This window comes from Alligator mississippiensis, chromosome 4, assembly GCF_030867095.1.
Source record: "Alligator mississippiensis isolate rAllMis1 chromosome 4, rAllMis1, whole genome shotgun sequence".
In the NCBI taxonomy this organism is placed as follows: domain Eukaryota; kingdom Metazoa; phylum Chordata; order Crocodylia; family Alligatoridae; genus Alligator; species Alligator mississippiensis.
The window spans coordinates 131,534,104-131,552,230 of NC_081827.1; the positions used below are offsets into that span (position 1 = coordinate 131,534,104).

Genomic DNA, 18,127 nt, shown 5'->3' on the forward strand with positions numbered 1-18,127 from the left:
GCTTAAACCCATTGTGACCAGACTTGGAATGAAAATTTCCGATTTTATAAGTATTGTTCCTTTTCTATGAGGTCCCCCCTCTCCCTCCATAATAGTATTATGCTGCTGTTCTTTGGTTTGTTGATAAGTTATCTCTTCCCAGTAGTTACAGTACTTCCTTGATCCATTTTGCTTATGCTCTAAATTGTATCAGTTGTATTTATAAATGCTTAGAACATCAAAGTGTTGTTTTTTTTAACCTGGATCATGAGATGCTTGCATACAGTACTTTGCACTTTTCTGGTGTTGTGGTATGTCAGTGAAGTTTTACATGCTTTGTGTATGGCCTGTTAATCTCAGGAGCCAAAATACTTTATTGATTGAGTTTCACATCTTGGTACTCTGATTTATCTTTTTGTTCTCCTCTGCTAGCTGCACATGCTTTTTTCAGTGATTAGACAGAGTGTTGAAGTTCTTAGTTTTCCAGATAACAAAATAAGGCCTGTTTTAACACTTCAGTGCAAGCTTTAGCAAATGAAAAGTGCATTTTTGTTTATGTAGCCGATCAACATTTGTATGTTTGGCAGTTTTCTAGTACATATTGCGTGGATTTGGTTACCTCCTTTTCAATGTGTTCAAAGACTGAAATATGGTAAAAGCTGTTATCTGGCAACCCTCGGGAATGGGGGATGCCGGCTAACAAAATATGGCAGTCATTTGAGCTGCCTGGACTGTCGCTTATCCTGCCACATCTGGAGCGTCCCTCTGTCCCTTCCGCGGCATTGCTGCACCTCCCATGGACAGGGCCCTGTGGGACAGGGAGGCAGGCCCCGCACAGCCCTACACGGCCTGTTATGCCCCTGGGCCGTGGGGGTTTGGCAGCTTAGGCTGCTTTGCCCCGGGCTGTGGGGGCTCGGAGAAACCAGGAGTGCCATGGTGGGCACTTCCGGTTTCACTTTATCTTACAAGCAGGCGTGCCAGTTAATTGAGCATGCCGGCTTGTAAGATGCTGGTTACCAGAGCTTTTACTGTACTCAATTTGTAAATCTGTTTTATTTGGTGTTGTGCAAATAAAATGCAATTGGTTTTCTTGCTAATTGCCTGTTTTCCCAAACCTGTATGCTTATGTAAAATTGTGAGAACAAGGTAGATAAAGCATTTCGTTGCCTCGTTTCTATTAAAATGAATAAGGTTACCACCATACTCTTCTCCCCTCAAGTTCCTTCATGCTCCCCAAAATATAATAGTATAAGTGTTAGCATCAGTTAGAATAGGAAAAAGCTGTCAAGTGACCATTTTCCTGCGCAGGGTAGATGTGCACCTTTATAGACTAACTGAATAAGGTATATATGTGAACCCAAGTTCACTTTATCAGATGCTCCCTAACAGGAACATTCATCCCTGTACAGTGAACTAGTATAAAGCCTCTGATCTCTGCTTGGAAGTGAATTTCATTTTAAGTGTTTGTACTTTATATAACAGTCTCATGGGACATATATCCAATTAGGTAAAATGCAATTTGACTTCTAAAATGTATCTACAAAATGAATAAAGCTCCTTAGGATCAGTATGTAAAAGAACTTAACCACAAAATTATGCAATCTTTTCATCCTTAAAATTATGGAAATTACTGTTAAAATATGCAGCTTTATGCTTCAGTGGTGAAGCTTATCAGGAAACTTACTAGGGGTTGTAGTCAGTAGGGTGCATGCTGCAGTCTTTAAATGCAGGAATGTTTCAACAAGACACATATGTCTTGACATATGTAATATTAGACACACTATGTAGCTCAGGTACAGCTCAAAGATATTAACCTCACTAAAAATATATACTATTTAGGTTAACTGAGCAAAATGTAATGTTGAATGATTTCAGTGCTCTAAATCCAAGATTCCCTGGATAGACTTCTCTGTATGGAAAGGTTTTGTGTTATATCTTGCTGACGTCCCAGTAAATCTGTAAGAGGACTTATGCGAGGCATGGATAGACACTTTGTACAGAGGTGAATTTAATTTACCTACTCAGGGTAACTGATGTTTCATACTGTTTCATATAGATGTCCAGTTCCTATGAGGAGAATTGCTGTTCACCCAGTAGAAACCAACAGTGTGTAGACATTCAGGCCATTTTCTTTCACAGCAAAAATGGCCACCCCAGGAGAAAAACAACCCTGGGATAACTCTTGGGAGACTGAATGTCTATACACTTTCCGCTAGCTTAACTCCTGGGGACCAGGAGGAGCGGAGCTGAAGTACAGGCTCCCTGCCTTCCTGAGACAGGGGTTACTCTAGTTTTGAGAGAGCACGGGGCATCTGCTCCCTCCACTTCTTTAGGCCAGGAGGTGAGGGGAGCAGCAGCCACCACTCACATCAGTTTCAGGAAGAAAAGAAGCAGGGGGCTTTGCTGGCTCCTGCAGGCTTCCGCTTGCCACAGCTGAGCAGCAGAGTGGCAATTTAAAAGCCAAGCAGCTAAGACCTAAGCCCTACTCCTGGCCACCAGCTTTTAAATCACTGCCCGCTGCTCAGCTGATCAGGGTAAGGCAGACTGCTATGCCACAGGGGCAACTAGAGGCTAGCTTGCCTCTCACCACTCTTGGTCAGCCCAGAGCAGTGCAGCCAGGCAGGCTGCTGTGCCCGTGGCAAGGCTCCTAGAGCCTTGCTAAAGTGGCTGAGTACTCCAGCATCTCTGCACTCCTTGGGGTCACCGTGGAGAAATGCAAGGAACAGGGGCTGTTGTCCTGAGCAGATGAATTGGGAGGGTTCCCACCACAGGAAGAATGCCCCCCCTAATGCCAGTCATCTGACTAGCAGGATGGGGAGGGATTCTCTTGGGGAGGGAGCCCTCCCAGGGTTGTCTGTGGTAGATACTCCTTTTCAGCAGCTGGCAACTTCCCCTTGATAGGGGAGAGAGCAGGTTGCTAAGTAATGAGGTCCCATAACAGTAGAGGTGGTCCCCTCATTGGAGAGCTGCTTATGAAACTCAGGAGGACCTCTGTACACTGGATCCTGAGCTATTTTTTTACCAGAAGAAACTTCTTCTGGTAGAAATGCATACCTATGTGCAACCATTTCATAGATTTCATAGACATTAGGGGCTGGAAGGGACCTTGTGAGATCATTGAGTTCAGCCCACCTGCTGTAGGCAGAAAGTCAGTTGGAATCAAGTGACCCCAGCAAGAAAAACATCCAAATGTTTTTTTGAACGAGTCCAGAGGAGGTGCTTGCACCACCTCTGGGGGGAGTCTTTTCCACACCCTGGACACTCGCATCATAAATACTTTTTTCTTATGTCTAGTCTAAATTAGCCTCCTTGGAGTTTATGGCTGTTAGACTTTGTTATCCTTTGGGGAGCTCTGGTGAACAGCTGTTCTCCCAGGCATGAATGGCACATGCCCCTGGTGGCTGGGGGGGCACAGCTGCGCTGGTGGCAGCGGTGAACGGAGAGCTCTTGCAGACACTGTCAGTGGTGGCAGGTGGGGGGGAAGAGGGGTGCTGAGTGCCAACCAGGGGTTGGCGACCACCCACAGGTACCATTGGCAGCAGCCAGTGGGGATTGCTGACCACCGGTGGTGTTGGCGCCAGTGTGGTGAGCAGCGACTGCCTGCAGGTGCTGCTGACAGTGTTGGCGGTGCCTTTTTGCAGGGGGTGCACTATCACAGGGGGTGCATGTGCACCTGCATGTGCCCCCTACACATCGCCCCTGCTCCCAGGTCCTGATGTACCCCTCTTATATAATTGTAGGCTGTTAGCAAGTCCCCCCTGAGCCTTCTCTTTTTCAGACTGAAGAGTCCCAAGTCCCTCAGCCTCTCCTCGTATGGCCTGTCCTCCAGGCCTTGGATCATACGAGTGGCTTTCCTGTGGACTCTCTCAAGCTTTTCCACATCCCTCCTGAAGTGGGGAGCCCAAAACTGGACACAGTATTCCAGCTGCAGTCTCACCAGGGCCAAGTAAAGTGGGAGGATTACATCCCTGGTTTTGCTTGAGATGCATCGGTAGATGCACGCCAGAGTTTTTTATTTGCTTTGCCAGTCACAGCATCGCATTGATGGCTCGTATTTATCTTGTGGTCAATCAAGACTCCCAAGTCTCTTTCAGTTGTGGTGCTAGCGAGTGTAGCTCTGCTGAGCCTGTAAGTATGTTGAAGGTTCTTCCTACCAAAGTGCAGCACTGTACACTTCTCTACTTTGAAGGCCATCAGGTTTTGGTCAGCCCACCGTGAGCGCGTGTCCAAGTTGGCCTGTATCCCCAGCCTGTCCTGCTGTGTGGCTGCCCTCTCCCCATAATTTGGTGTCATCCACAAACTTTGCCAGTTTGCATTTGACTCCCGAATCCAGATCATTAATGAAGATGTTAAAGAGTACCGAGCCCTGAGGGATTCCACTGGTCACCCTGTGCCATGTTGATTTGCTCCTATCAACTAATACTCTTTGGGTCCAACCCCATAGGCAGTTACCTAATCGTTGGACTGTAAGATGATCAAGGCCACAGTTCCCCAACTTAACCATGAGGACATCATGGGGAACTAAGCCAAAGGCTTTCTTGAAATCCAGATATATGACATGTCATCTCCTTTGCCCAGAGCACGTGTTACCTGGTCATAGAAGGAGATGAGGTTGGTCAGGCAAGATCTGCCAGTCACAAAGCCATGTTGGCTGGCATTCAGATGCTTGCCTTCCGTTAGTCTGGTGTTGATGGATCCCTTGACAATTTTCTCCAGGATTTTTTCCAGGGATGGGTATCAGACTGATTGGTCTATAATTCCCTGGGTCATCCCTCCTTCCTTTCTTGAAGATAGGGATCGTGTTGGCTCTTTTCCAGTCTTCTGGGACCTCGCCCAAGTGCCACGAGTTTTCAAATATCTTTCCCAAGGGGGGATGCAATGATGTCCGCCAGCTCCTTTGAGACTAGGGTGTATTCCATCTGGGCCCACGGGCTTGTGAATGTCCAGATTCTCAAAGTGTTCCTTCACCTGATCCATATCAATTTTGGGTCTGCCACCTGCTCCCAGGCTGATTCGCGTCCTTTCTGACCGTGTGATCCCCTTGGGAGGGTGAAAAACCGATGTGAAAAAGTCATTAAGGAGATTGGCCCTTGGGTGTCAGATGTCAGTTGCCCTGTTAGATCTTGCAGGGGCCCAATGTTATCTTCGTTCTTTTTTCAACTTCCCACGTATCTGAAGGAAGGACTTTTTGTTGTCATTGCTTCCCGTAGCTAGCATGAGTTCAATTTTTGCCTTGGCTTTTCTGGCCCTCTCTCTACCACTCTATTTGTCTCCATAGTATCTCACTCAGGCTGCTGCACTGAATTTACACACTGTTGTTTTAGGAGACAGATATACTTATTTGTCATGCAAAAAATCTTCATGCACCAGCATGCTACAGAAATCAATCTGCCATGAGGTTCAAATATTAAACCTCTCCTTGGTCTGAGAGAGGGATTTCTGAGTAAGAAGGGGACAATGGGGTGTCTGCCAGATCTTTTTATTTTTAGGATTACAGTAAAATTCTGAAAAGGAACACTGGGCATGAGGAGTGTTATAATTTGAAATCTGCAGAACTTTTTAATGTGTGTTCTAAAAAGCAACATTTTTAATTAAGTACCTTGAGTATCATAGTACAGCAATGATGCTTTAAGTAGGATGAGTTGGTTACAAGAGAGCTGGGTACTTGAGAACATGGAAGTGGGAATCTTGCATATCCAGTAGTCAGTGATTCACCAGGCCTCCCTGGCTGAGTCATTTACTGCCTCTGTGTCACAATTTCCTCATCGGTAAAACAGGGATGTTACTCACCAGGAGGTCACAGAGGATCAGCTAACTGTTATGAAGCACTTCTTCAGTTAAAAGGAGCTCTAGAAATGTGAAGATTATTTATTATATTTTATTAATATATTTATTATTATATTATAAGTTTTTACAAAGTATTTCTGTGCCTGAAGCAGCAGGCAGGATGGATGATAATGTTTGTCAGGAAGGCATGGTAGATTTGTACCTTTATAGATGAACTAAATCAGATATATATGTAGCATAAGCAAGGGGTGTCAAACTCATCCAGCCTCTGGGCACAGGGGCAGTCTGTGGGATCAGATTGGGCCCACAGACTGGCTCAAATGCTGGACCCAGCATGCAGGGCCTGTCTGATGAGCACTGAATGGAGTGCATACCCAGGGCTGGCCCTGCGTGCTTCTTACAGTGCACACACTGGCTCTAGCCTTGCATACCACATGCAGAATGTGCCAGCTCTGGCCTTTAGCCTGTGTGAAGTATGCAGTGTGTGGGGCTGGCCTGGGGCACATGCGGCATTCAGTGCACAGAGCTGATCTGGAGAGTGCAATGCCTGTGGTATCCATGCTGGATCAGCCTTGCCCTGACTGCTGGATCTGGTACACACAGCTAGTTTGTGTATCTGACGCACGTGGCCAGACCAGCCTGGATCCAAAATGGAAAGTTGCTTTGGCGTGGGCAACTCCTATGGCTCTCACATGCCCTGGACTGACCCCCTGTGCTGTGTGCAGCCTGCACCAGACAGGCCCCATGTGCCATGTGCAGCATACATCAACCCCAGTCCTGTGTGGCACATGAGGCCAGTTATGAGTGTTCACTGCATGTGGTACCCATGCCAAGAGCAGCCCTGGATCTGACACGTGCCGCTGGTCTGTGGGTCTGATCTAGATACAGGGCTGGTCTAGCACCAGTTGCACCTTGCAGTGCAGTGTGCAGTGTGCACCTTGGACTGGCTGTCTTTGTCCGGCAAACACTCTAGACTGCAGCATACATGCCAGCTCCAGCCCCTGCACTGTGTGCAGCATATGCCAGACAAACTCCATGCACCACATGCAGTGAAAGGGGCCAGTTTGAGAGCCACAAGCAGCATATAGTCAGAGGACACAGCACAGAGAAATATTTACTCATTGAATCAGCCTCTACTCACTGGGATAAAAACTATACTGAAAATGTTGCCTCTGTGGGGCACCAGGAGACTTAAGAAAATCTGGAAACTGGAAATTTAGACAGCTAGATAAAAAGCATTAAAAGCGACTTTAGGCTCTGCACCTGAAACTGATTATCTGTCAGCATAGCAGTTACAAACGTATTTTTAGCAGCTTTTTGTTCTCTCTGAAAGAGCTGCATAAGGAAGAGGGGAAACTGATCCCACCAGAACAATAGTGATGCTGGCTTTACAAAAGAAAAGTATCAAATGAGAAATGGAAATATTTGGAAACATGAGAGACTTTTATTTCCCCTTATCTTTCAGTAAGTGTCTGATATTAGTTGCAAAAAAAGAAATTTTCTAATAGAAGATTTACATTAATATTGATCCTTTTCAAAGTATAAACCAGTGATGTTTGTTCAGTGAATATTGTACTGGAAATGCAAAAACCCTGAGCCAGATTGCTCCCCATTCACACAATCCTTCACTAAGTGCCCCTATTTCTGAATGGTTTTTAACAAACAGAAATAAACTGTACCCTGCCTTTGATTTCTTTGCATGGAAAATGTTCAAACTTGTCTGAACAACCCCTGCACAGGCCTCTGACCTGGCTTCTATGTGCTTTTCCTTTACCTCTGCTTGGTCTTCATACTCTTTTTACCCCGTTTTTATATCTGCCTCCATGGTTTCTTCCATGTTTCCCCCTGCAGTCCTGCTCTATCCTCCCAAAACTGTCTCATGAAGTATCATCTAAAACAACTGAAAAGGCCAAAAGCTGTCTGCCTGAAATGAGTCACCATGTAAACTGGGTGTTCCTCTACCTTCACCTATCTCCATGTGTTGTGATCTCTCTTCTCTCTCTTGTGGGTTGTTAAGATCCCAATCCTGCAGGTTTATGCGGGTATACAGATGCAAGTCTGTGTCAAGCCCTGGTAACTTCAGCAAGGCACGTGGGGGTGAGGGTCTGCTCCTGTGGGCCATTTGTTGGATCAGGGGCTAAGGCACAAGTTCAGCTATAAGCATCTGAACTTTGTGGGCTTAAACATGTGCCCTAGACTTTGAAGGGCCAGAGCCTGCAACTGTAAACTTATTTGGATCTGTTTGTCATGTGTGATCAATGAAGCACATGCATTGCAAGTGTGGATGCTTGGGGATGACGAGAATCAGTTCCCTCAGCTGGATCATGCAGTATGGGAAACTTGCCGCATGATGCTATTTTTCTTTACATAATATTGATATAGTGGTAGTGCCTACTGGATTGGCCAGGGGCTGTGCAAATACTTGGGGAGGTGCAGTTGATGCTTGCAGGCTACAGCCTCTGCCCTGCAAAGAAGTTTGCATATTTCTGCCAGGTAGAGTCCAGCTGACCCTGAAGGGCTTTCAGACCCATGTAGGGGTCTACCCTCCTGGTACTCATAGCAGTGACACCTGAAGAAGTCAAGTTTTTTGGGTAAATCTGATATCTTTTATTAGACCAACTCAAGTAGTTGGAAAAATTCTTCTTTGCAAGCTTTTGGGTATAAATACCCTTTGTCAGTTTGAGGAAGCATCTGCAGTTGGACCAACACAGCTACAGCTTATACCCCTGAAGAAAAGTGGCGCACAAAAGGTGGGAGAGGAGTCAAGGCACATACGGAGAAGCAGCGCAGTCAGACAGAGGGGCCCTGGACTGGAGGTCAGGGGCTTAGTAAGCAGCTGTTAAGAGACCAGTTACCAAATGTCATTACTCTGCCGACTAGTAGCACTGGGGCAGCTGATCCAGGCCAAGGGGCATCCATCTGCCTGTTCCCCTCATTCCAGCCTACTGGCAACCTGGAGCTGTAGTTTCTCTGGGCTCCTCCTACTTGGGGATTCAAACTGGAAGATTTTCAGGCCAGTGCTGGCCTGCATATGAGATTTTGGCCCGTTTTTAGCCTAGAATTTAGCTTGGGGCCTCTCCACCCAACTAACCAGGACTAGGGTGGTGGTAGGAGTATCACAGGGACCCAAGGGAGCTGCAGGGTTACCTAGGGCACTGATACAGGGCTCCCTGCTCCCCCCGGAGCTGTGCTGCCTGCCCCTCCGGCTGACAGGCAGCGGGAGGGCAAGCAGCTCCATGCACCCAGGTAACTGGGACGGCATCCGGGGGGTGGGAGGGGAGGCGGGGCGGAGGCAGAGCGGAGCCCCACGGACTTCCACGCCAGGGCAGGGCGCTGTGGCTGCGCCGCTGGGAATCCCTCCCTCCCGCCGGCCGAGACGAGCCGCGGTGCCGTCGGCCGAGATGTCGGCTCCCGGGCGTTCCCCGACGCTGCGGCCGCACAGGATGAAGAAGGACGAGTCCTTCCTGGGCAAGCTGGGCGGCACGCTGGCCAGAAAGAAGAAAGCTAAGGAGGGTGAGCACGAGCCCGGGGTGCCACCGCCTCCCGCCAGCCTGTCCCTGCGCGGGAGCGGCTCGGGGGGCCTCGCCGAGCCTGCGTATCGCGGGGCAGAGCCGCCCGCCGCGCTCACTGGCTGTCCGGCCCGGCCCGGCCCGGCGCTCGCGCGGGAGGGAGCCGCTGCCGTCTTGCACGGTGCCAGACGGGCTGCATCTCTGCGCGAGCCTGGGGGGGATACGTGTGTGTGCGCGTGTACAAGGGTGTGTGTGTACACGCAGCTCTAGGTAAGCAGAGCCTTACCCCCATGTGCCTTGCTGAAGTTAACAGGGCTGGATGCAGACTTGGGTCTGCTATCTAGTGTGCGTACACATATTTACAAAACCTACTTATATATAGGTGCACAAATACACATACAAAATCTAGTACGCACACGTGATTTTCTCTCTATCTCTGTCTATGCACATATATACACACACAACTTCTACTACGTATGTGTGTAGTTATACATTTTCTTCTTTATAAAAGCCTAAGTCTCTGTCTGTCTGTCCCTAGTGCTTTATTTGCATTCTGATTGGCTGACAAACAGCCAATCATAGTGCAAATAAGCATTGGACAAGGAGCTGGTGTGGTGGGGATAATGGTGGGGACATGGCGGGGGGTGGCAACAGAAGGGGGGGCCTTGCCCCCCCTGCCCTGCTTTTTGCAGGTTGCGATGATGGAGCGGAGGGGGCCAAGGCCACCAGAGCTGGCCCCCCACCCTTACTCCTTGCAGGTGATGGTGGCAGCAGCATGGGGGAACCCTTGGCCCACCCCTGCCCCCTTCCGTTGTCACCACCTGTAGGGCCCAATGTGGGACAACATGACGCAGGTGGGGGGAATGGCAGGTGCACTGTGGCAGTGGGGGAGGGGAGGAGTGGGCCTGGAGCCAATGCGGGGGAGGACCAGGCCCGAGTGTGGGGAAAAGCTGGGCTGCCATGGCAGGGGGGATGGGAGGAGTGGGCTCGGAGCCAACGCAGGGGTGGGGAGGGGAGGAGTGGGACCGGGCCCAAGCGGGGAGAAGCTGGCCCACCTGGTGGTGAGGGGGGAGGAGCAGTGGGCCCTGGCTGACATGGCAGCAGCTGGGGGAGGGGAGGAGTAGGCCTCTTCCCTTCCTCGGGCCCAGGCCCACTGTCACTGTCGCGGGGGGGAGCGGCAGCCCTGGCCCCATGTAGCCCAACACAGCAGCAGCTGGGGGAGGGGAGGAGCGTGCCTTCTCCCCCATGTCGGGCCTGGGCCCACTCACCCTCCACCCCCTCTCCCCACATTAGCCCTGAGCCTGCTCCTCCTGTCCCCCGCCACTGCCAGGTTGGCTTGGGCCCGCTGCTCCCTCCCACCCCCCACTGTGGCACCCCGGCTTCTCCCTACCCTTGGGCCTAGTCCTCTCCCGCATCAGTCCTGGGCCCTCTCCACCCCTGCCACTGCGGTGCGGAGGGAGGGAATGGCCCTGGACCCCAAGCAGCAGGAGGAAAGGGAAGAGCAGGCTTGCATGGGGTGGGGACACATGGCTCCATCCCAGCTTGCTCCCCTCTCCCTCCCCATCATTCTTGATGGATAATTGCCTAGTGTATATATAGATAGATATATAGATCTATATCTACACGTGCTTGCACACACACACACACACACAGAATCAGGACTTGTGGTAGAGGTGATATCTTTTATTAGACCAGCTAGACCAATACAGCTACAACCTGGATACCTACATACACAAAATATACTATATATCTGTGTGTATATACATACACACACACAGAGGCAGAAAATTGATATATATGTGCATATACACATACAATCTACTATATGTGCATGTGGTTATATATCTATACACACACATATGGACAGAATTTACTGCACGTGTACATGCACATGTAAAATCTGCATGTGTATATGCATGTGCAAAATTGTAAATCTACATGCACGTGCAAAATCTGCATGTGTGTATGTGCACACATACATACTGTGCATACACATAGCACAAGCTTTTGTGAGGAGCCTTGTGCCTTGCTGAGTCCTTGAAGCATCCTGTGTTTGTGGTTGCTAGTGCAGTGTGGTACCTGAAGGGCTAATTTTTTCCAAGAGGCACAGAAAAGTTAGTCTCTGAGGTGCCAACCTGCCCAGTGAAAATAAGAAGTTGTGTCTTGTTGAGACCTTCAAACATCTCACATTTGTGCTCTTTGCTGGGTCATTCATCTGGGGCAAGTCAGTTCTGGGTTTTTCTTTCACTTGCTGTCCAGTTTTACTTTTCACTCCCTGTGTTGTAGCCTGTAGGTTCTCAGTCTGGGAGTTGTCATCACTCCCTTTCACTCCCTTTCCTCAGATCTAGGTGAGAAGGGAACTGAGAAGCTTTTTTTGTTATTGCACAAGTAGCTCCTAATATGGAAAAGTTTGAGTCTGCTCTGTGGGTTGCAAGCACTGCAAGGGAATGGTTAAATCCAGACCATTTTTTTTCAGGCATGGTTTACACACCATTGTTGTACTAGCATTACTCCTTTAGATAAGGGCATGTTCATATGTGAACATCGCAATTTTTGTTACACATACATGTACACCTTGTTTTGGATGCTGCTATGCTGCTGTAAAGGCAGCTTATTTGGGGCTTTAAATTTGTTGGCATAGCTCTGCTAGTAAGGGGTGTGAATTGGTGTGCTTCCTGACCAAAAGAGCCATGCCAACAAAAATCTGTAGAGTAGATGGCATTATATTGGGCAAACCCTGCTGACATATGCCACTGTGCTGGGAAACTGGAATAAACTTTGCCAGCAATAGTACAGTTGTGTGGGCGTGAGCTGTGCACACTAGGAATGCTTTGTCAATGATAAGATGATATGTTGTGCTGGCAAAGCAGTCCTAATGTAGGCATGGCATTACATTAGTGCAGTTACTCTTGTTTTTATGTAGGGATAGTTTTACTGGCTTGAAGCACTTTCCCAGGGGTGCAGTTGTGCCCATGTTGTGGGGGAGATGAAGTGGTACAATTCTGTGCGGACAAGGGGATTTCTAATTGCTATTAGGTTTTATGGAAGTTCATTTTAATTCTTTATAAACTAAACTAATTTTTTCCCACTTAAAGGATTTGACAAAGTCCCTCAAGGATAATTTACTCTATTGCTCTTGAAAGGCAAGGATTTTTTTTTATTGGACCAGCTTTTGAGTTGGGAAGCTTTTGGCCATTAAGTACTGTTTCTTTATTGTCCTCTGAATTGATATCAGGTCCTATATAGGAAGTATTGTATTTTCTCAAATACCTCATACCCCCAGATAAGAGGTGCACCTTATTTTTGGAAAGATACAATGAAGAAAAAATGTTTTTTTCCAGAGTTACAGCTACATACAGTACAGACAGAGTCTAATCTTCAGCTTGCTCACCCACCCTTTCCTGGTCAGGCAGCTACAATTTTAACCCTTTCACACCTTAGTTGTTTGCAGCTCTTAGCTGTTCTGCCAAAAGCTGAAACTGTAGCTGCTGAAGCTTTGACTTCACGGGCAGATGTAGAATTTTGAATAGAGCTGAAAATAGTCTGCAAAGCTATCAAATAGGGGAAGAGAGACCAGGACAAATCCCTGGCCAAAGTTGTGGAAGAAAGGTGAGTTTGATTAATGGAACATCAAGACCATTAAAATGGTTTGCTAATACCTGTTGAATGAAGAACATTTAGCAGAAATCAAGTAGACTGTCATGATCTATAAGGTTAATTGACTCCTTCAGTCACTGCCTCAATAGAAATGTCAGTGCTGCTATTCTGGGCAGAAAATCAGCTCTCCCTCTTCAAAGAAATACTCCCCAATTTTGGAAGGTTAATTTTTGGCGGAAAAGGTGCTCATGTTATGTGCAATAATATGCTTTCTTCATTATTATTCCTAGTAAAAAACTGCCATCTGCTAGCTGGAATTATGTGTATAATTTGCCTCTTTTTGCCATTCAGACAAAAGGCAGGGTGGCCTTTTAGAGACTAACTGTTTCAAAGGCATGAACTTTTGTAGGCAACAGTCTACTTCACCTAATGCCATTTGAAGATACTACCCTGCCCTACCTTCTGATTATTTCAGACTAGCACAGATTGCCACCTGTCTTCACTTGGTTTGAATCTACTTTTGACTGCTTTGCTTACCAGAGGTATTCTTGGATCTGATTTAGATTAAATTTGGAGGAAAAATAATTTAATTTGAACCTCTTTTTGCATTGTCTTATTCAAACTATATGTTTTAGTTGCATTTAATCAAACCCCCAAGTAATATTTATTCTGTTAACTGCTATTAACTGTCTATAAAGTATTGTTTTTTTGAGACGAACACATTTGGCTTCTGAATTTGGATCAAAGGAAATGGCTTCCTTTCCCGCCCCCCACCCGTGCACCAGTTTCAGCTTGGCGTGGCCTCCCAGTATTTCCTTTGATTATTATCTATTGTTGATTCAGTTTCTCAGATTTTTTGACTTCTGCAGAAATCTTCTCACCTCTCCTGATAGAACCCAGTCTTAAAAGGGGACTGGAGGAGCTGATCCCTAAGAAAGGCGAGACCTCCAAGCCTTCCAATACGTGGTGCATTATAAACTCCCTCAACTTAAACAGGTTGACAGCATCCCTGATAAACAGTTTCTCCATGGTCAGACTACAGTTTTCAGTGTCTTTGTTGTTGCAGTCCATTTTAGATGGGGCCAAACACATGTTTTGCTGAGCTTGCTGCTTATTTTGCCAACTCTTGTGGCCACAGATCTTTGGCTGTAGGGTTCTCATTTTAATTACTGTCTTTGATTATTTATCTGGAAACTGCTTGGGTTGCATTCACAGGCAGGCTTATACTTTACACTGTAGGAAGGAAATTAAATTGTGACTCTTCCAGATTTTATTTTAAATCTTAAGTATTTATTTCAATCTGATAAGTGGGAATGAAACAAATAATTTTGCAAAACTGTTTAGTTACCAACTAATTGGTCATTAGCTATGTGTGTGCAAGCAGATGCAACAATGCACCTTTGATGTAAATGGCTTCCATTGCTCTAACACAGTGGGTCTCAAGATTTTTTTAGACCCTAGACACCCCTTGCTGGACTTGAGGCACTCCTCCACTACTCTTAATAATTGAGCAGCACCTCATTTCAAAAACTAATTTTCTATAGTCATCCTTGCAGAGGGGTCTGGCAGTGGAGGTGAGGGAGCAGCCAGGCCTGTAGAGCCTGAATGTGCCCTCATCTGCTTATCTTCTCACACCTCCATTATCTCTTCACGCTTCCTGCATCACCCTTCAAAGGATCTCATGGCACCTCAGACAGAGTACCCCAGCATCCTGGTTGAGAATCTCTACTCTAACGTTTTCTTCGTTTTTTAGAATTTGCAGTACAGTATATTTGGGTCACTCCCCTCCCCACCGCCAAGGTTTCTTCTTCAAATGCCTAAGCTAAACATAGACCAACAGGGCTACAAACAACACCCCCAAAGGCTAAACATGGACCTTTTATTAAAAGGAAGTTGAGATTATCACCTACAGAATTTACCAAGGAATTTACCACACCAAAACTGGGAGATCTGAGATAAACTGACTTAGTTAGGACCGTAGGAAAGTAGGGCTGAATCAACCCTCTGTTCAAGGCAGGATCATCCCTGACTAAACCATCCCAATCAAATGTCTGTCTAACCTGCTCTTGGAAAAAGTTTCAATAGTAAAGTGAGGACAGGCTACATCTGAGTGGAGAAGAGGGATGTTAGAGGCTAAAAGGAAGGCCAACTCTTGAGATTAGGGATATTTTAGGGAAATATGCCTCTTTGTCCTTACGTTCAGGAACTTGACCAGTGAGGCAAGGGAAAATCTGTAGAGCACTGGATGTTTTCTTTCAGAAGTCCAGCAGAGGGCACAGTGGTCCTCTCTTTCTAAAACTAAATATTGCTAGCGAGATATTTAAAAAACCCTCTAGAGAGCCAGAAAGCCAAATATCCCATATTAATTGCCCTTTCCACATTGTCACAGGTCTTGAAGACTGGACTGCTCTGGTATGTCAGGATAACATCAAGGAAACAGCCACAATTATCTCTCAAATGAGTTGGGCTCTTAACATAAATTGTAAGAGAGTGATAGAGTTAATTACTTACTTAGTCTCTCATTCCATAGCTGTCTGTTCCTTTTGTAACCAGTGTTGGCTTACCTGCAGCTAGAGTATCTGCGCCTGCTTCATTTTAATTAAAACGAATGAAAAATAAATGGAAGCCTGCTAGGAAAATTTGTTACTACAGCTTGGTCCATACTACGCATAGCACCATGGCAAGTGAACCCGTTGGACAGTGTATCTTCACTGTTTGTGACCAAAAGCTCTCAGCTAGGAAGCTGTGTTCTGTCATTCATGTTAAAGAGACTTACTCCTTTAGTTCGAAGGTCTCTGATTTAATGATCTCTGGTTGCCTGAAACGGCAGTGGGTCACACAAATGAAGCAGTTAACTCATTTCTACTGTGCTTTCTCTCATCTGTCTTTACAAGGGTCTTTTCCTGAGAATGGCATTAGCTAAGTAGCTGTGGATGACTCCTAGTCTCATAGCATTGCTTTAAAATGTGCCTGTAACACACTACTTCAGGGGTGGCCTGTGGGCCGGATGTAGCCTGCTAAGGGATTGTATCTGGCCTGCGGCGGGCCCCTTGGCCCTGCCTGGCTCAGGTGTGGGGGGCAGGCTGTAGCACAAGTGACCAGTCATGCCCCTGGGCAGGCAGCAGGGCTGGGGTACCGTGCTGGCCGGACTCAGCTTCCTGGCAGCCCCAGAGATGGTGGCTCCTTCCACTTGCTGCTGTTAGTGTCACCATCGTTGCTGGACCTGGCCCCACGGCCTGAGCACCCAGCCCATCTACTCAGCACCCATCACCAGGGGTACCAGACAGAACAGGCAGGTGGGCTGGGTCTCCATGGAGACCAGTCAGGACCACTGTGGGCAGGACATGCTCGGCTACATGAATGGGATGAGGCCTCAGCTGAGCAGGAAGCAGCATCTGGGAGTGGGACGGGTAGGCGGGGCCAGGGCCCAGGGCAGAGCTGTGATCCATGCGGGGAACAGGTTGTGGCTTTGCTGTGGGCCCCGGCCCTGCTATGTAACCAACCCTTGATCCCAGCCGTGGCCCTGGCCCCGGCCCCACTCACCCATTCTGCTCCTGGATGCCATTCCCTGCCTGCCTGTGGCCCTGTCCCATTCACCCATCTGAACACACCCTGCCTGTGGGGGTCCTGGCTGCTCTCCCGGGAGACCCTGCCTGCTTGCTCCGTTTGGTGCTCCTAGCGATAGGTAAGCGTCAGATGGGCCCGGGTGGAATAGGATCAGTTGCTCCCGCAACCTGTCACTCCAGGCCGGGTCACACCCCTTTGCCTTCCAGCCTGCAACATCTCACCAAAACTCCTTGAGTGCCCTCCAGCCCAAAAAATTGCCCACCCTTGCTCTACTTCAGTAAATATAATTCCCATCCATATAGTTTATAGCAACTGTAATAGTACAAAGGTACCTACCATTATATTAAAACACAATTGTTGATAAGACTGTTCCTGCTGTTTGTTAAAGATGAAGCGTAATGGCTATGTAAGTGGTTGTGGATATTTCTGATGCAGTGTTAACTTTCTAGGGCCAAATTCTGCTCCTTGTTGAATTCCCTTGGGTATGGAATAAGTCTCCTGAAGTCTTTTGATTTGGATTGGTGTATTTAAAAGCAAAATTGCTTTTCTTAATTGAAGATTAGTGCTACTTTTTATGGTTCAGTTGCTCCATCAGGCAATTTCAACTTCAAAAGAAATGTATACCCCTGCAGTGCAGCCTTTCTGCATCTCTCCACCTGAGAGGAAATATTTTTTTTCTCCTTTGCTTATACTTGCATCATATATAAATGTCAGCAACTACTGTATGAAAAAACCTGCATGTTATCAAAAGCTGCATGGTAGACCCATGACATGGTTCGTTTGGTGTATTTTGGAGTGAACCCTGTTCCTGTGGCACTTAAAAGGTCAATCATGTACATGTAATGTGACTCAGAAGCTCATTTGGGGCCCATCTTTGTTTAAAGGTTCAAACCTGTTTTAAACATGTCAGAAAACTATTGTACCATACCCAGAGCCCTGTGCCTGGTAGAGTATTCAGAGGATCAGAACCCTTAGCTTTTCTCAGGTAACATACAAGATGTTGTTCAGGTTACAGCTGTCTTTCATCTTTGTCTGTAACAGAGTTTTAACCCTCCTTCACTTCTCCCGCCATCAGTTGTCTGTCAAATGGGTGACATTTGTGTACTGAAATGTACTGCAAACCTTTCTTCTTTTGTTCTTGCAAAGTTTTTTTTCCCCTTTCACAACAGATTGTTGGAAACATTTGAGCAGCAGGTGTCTGGCTAAGTAAACCTATTACTGTCACTATATATAAGGCCCGTGTGGGGGAGTAAGTGAGATAAATATACCAGTCTTAATCCCTAAGTGCTACTTCCTAATATCTGTAATTAAAAGCTTGATTAGGGGTGCAGGAACCGTTGCAGAAAAGAGCAATTTATTATGTGTAATGTAATCAATATTAATATGGAAGGGAGAGGATTGTCCATGCTGCAAAAGATTCGATTAATGCAACTGCACCTGACTAATATTAGGTTTTGATATCTGCCTAGGATAGCATGCACACTAATCCAAGGGAAGTTGAGGATGAAGGACTGATGAAGGAAATGGTATAACCTGAGTCAGTAGCATTCTTTCTCTCAGTTTTCATAGAAATGAGCATTGATTCCCTGTGTTGTGTATGCTGACAGGCAAATCATCACTGTTTAACCATCAACAGCAGCAGCAATAGTGGTCCTAATAATAGTATGTCATCATTTTAGTTCAAAGGG

The 18,127-nt window shown here is 46.9% G+C and overlaps 1 protein-coding gene across 2 annotated transcripts in view; it reads left to right on the forward strand.

The window, feature by feature from the left end:
* The first annotated feature begins 9,099 nt into the window (after window positions 1-9,099).
* Window positions 9,100-18,127, forward strand: part of PARVB (parvin beta) — a 132,203-nt gene continuing 123,175 nt past the window's right edge. The window contains exon 1 of one of the 2 annotated variants that reach the window (XM_059726646.1): window positions 9,100-9,279. In XM_059726646.1, coding sequence (XP_059582629.1) covers window positions 9,168-9,279 — 112 coding nt within the window. In that variant the 5' untranslated portion in view covers window positions 9,100-9,167. The remainder of the gene's footprint in view (window positions 9,280-18,127) is intronic. The other variant, XM_006263622.4, reaches the window with a different exon arrangement.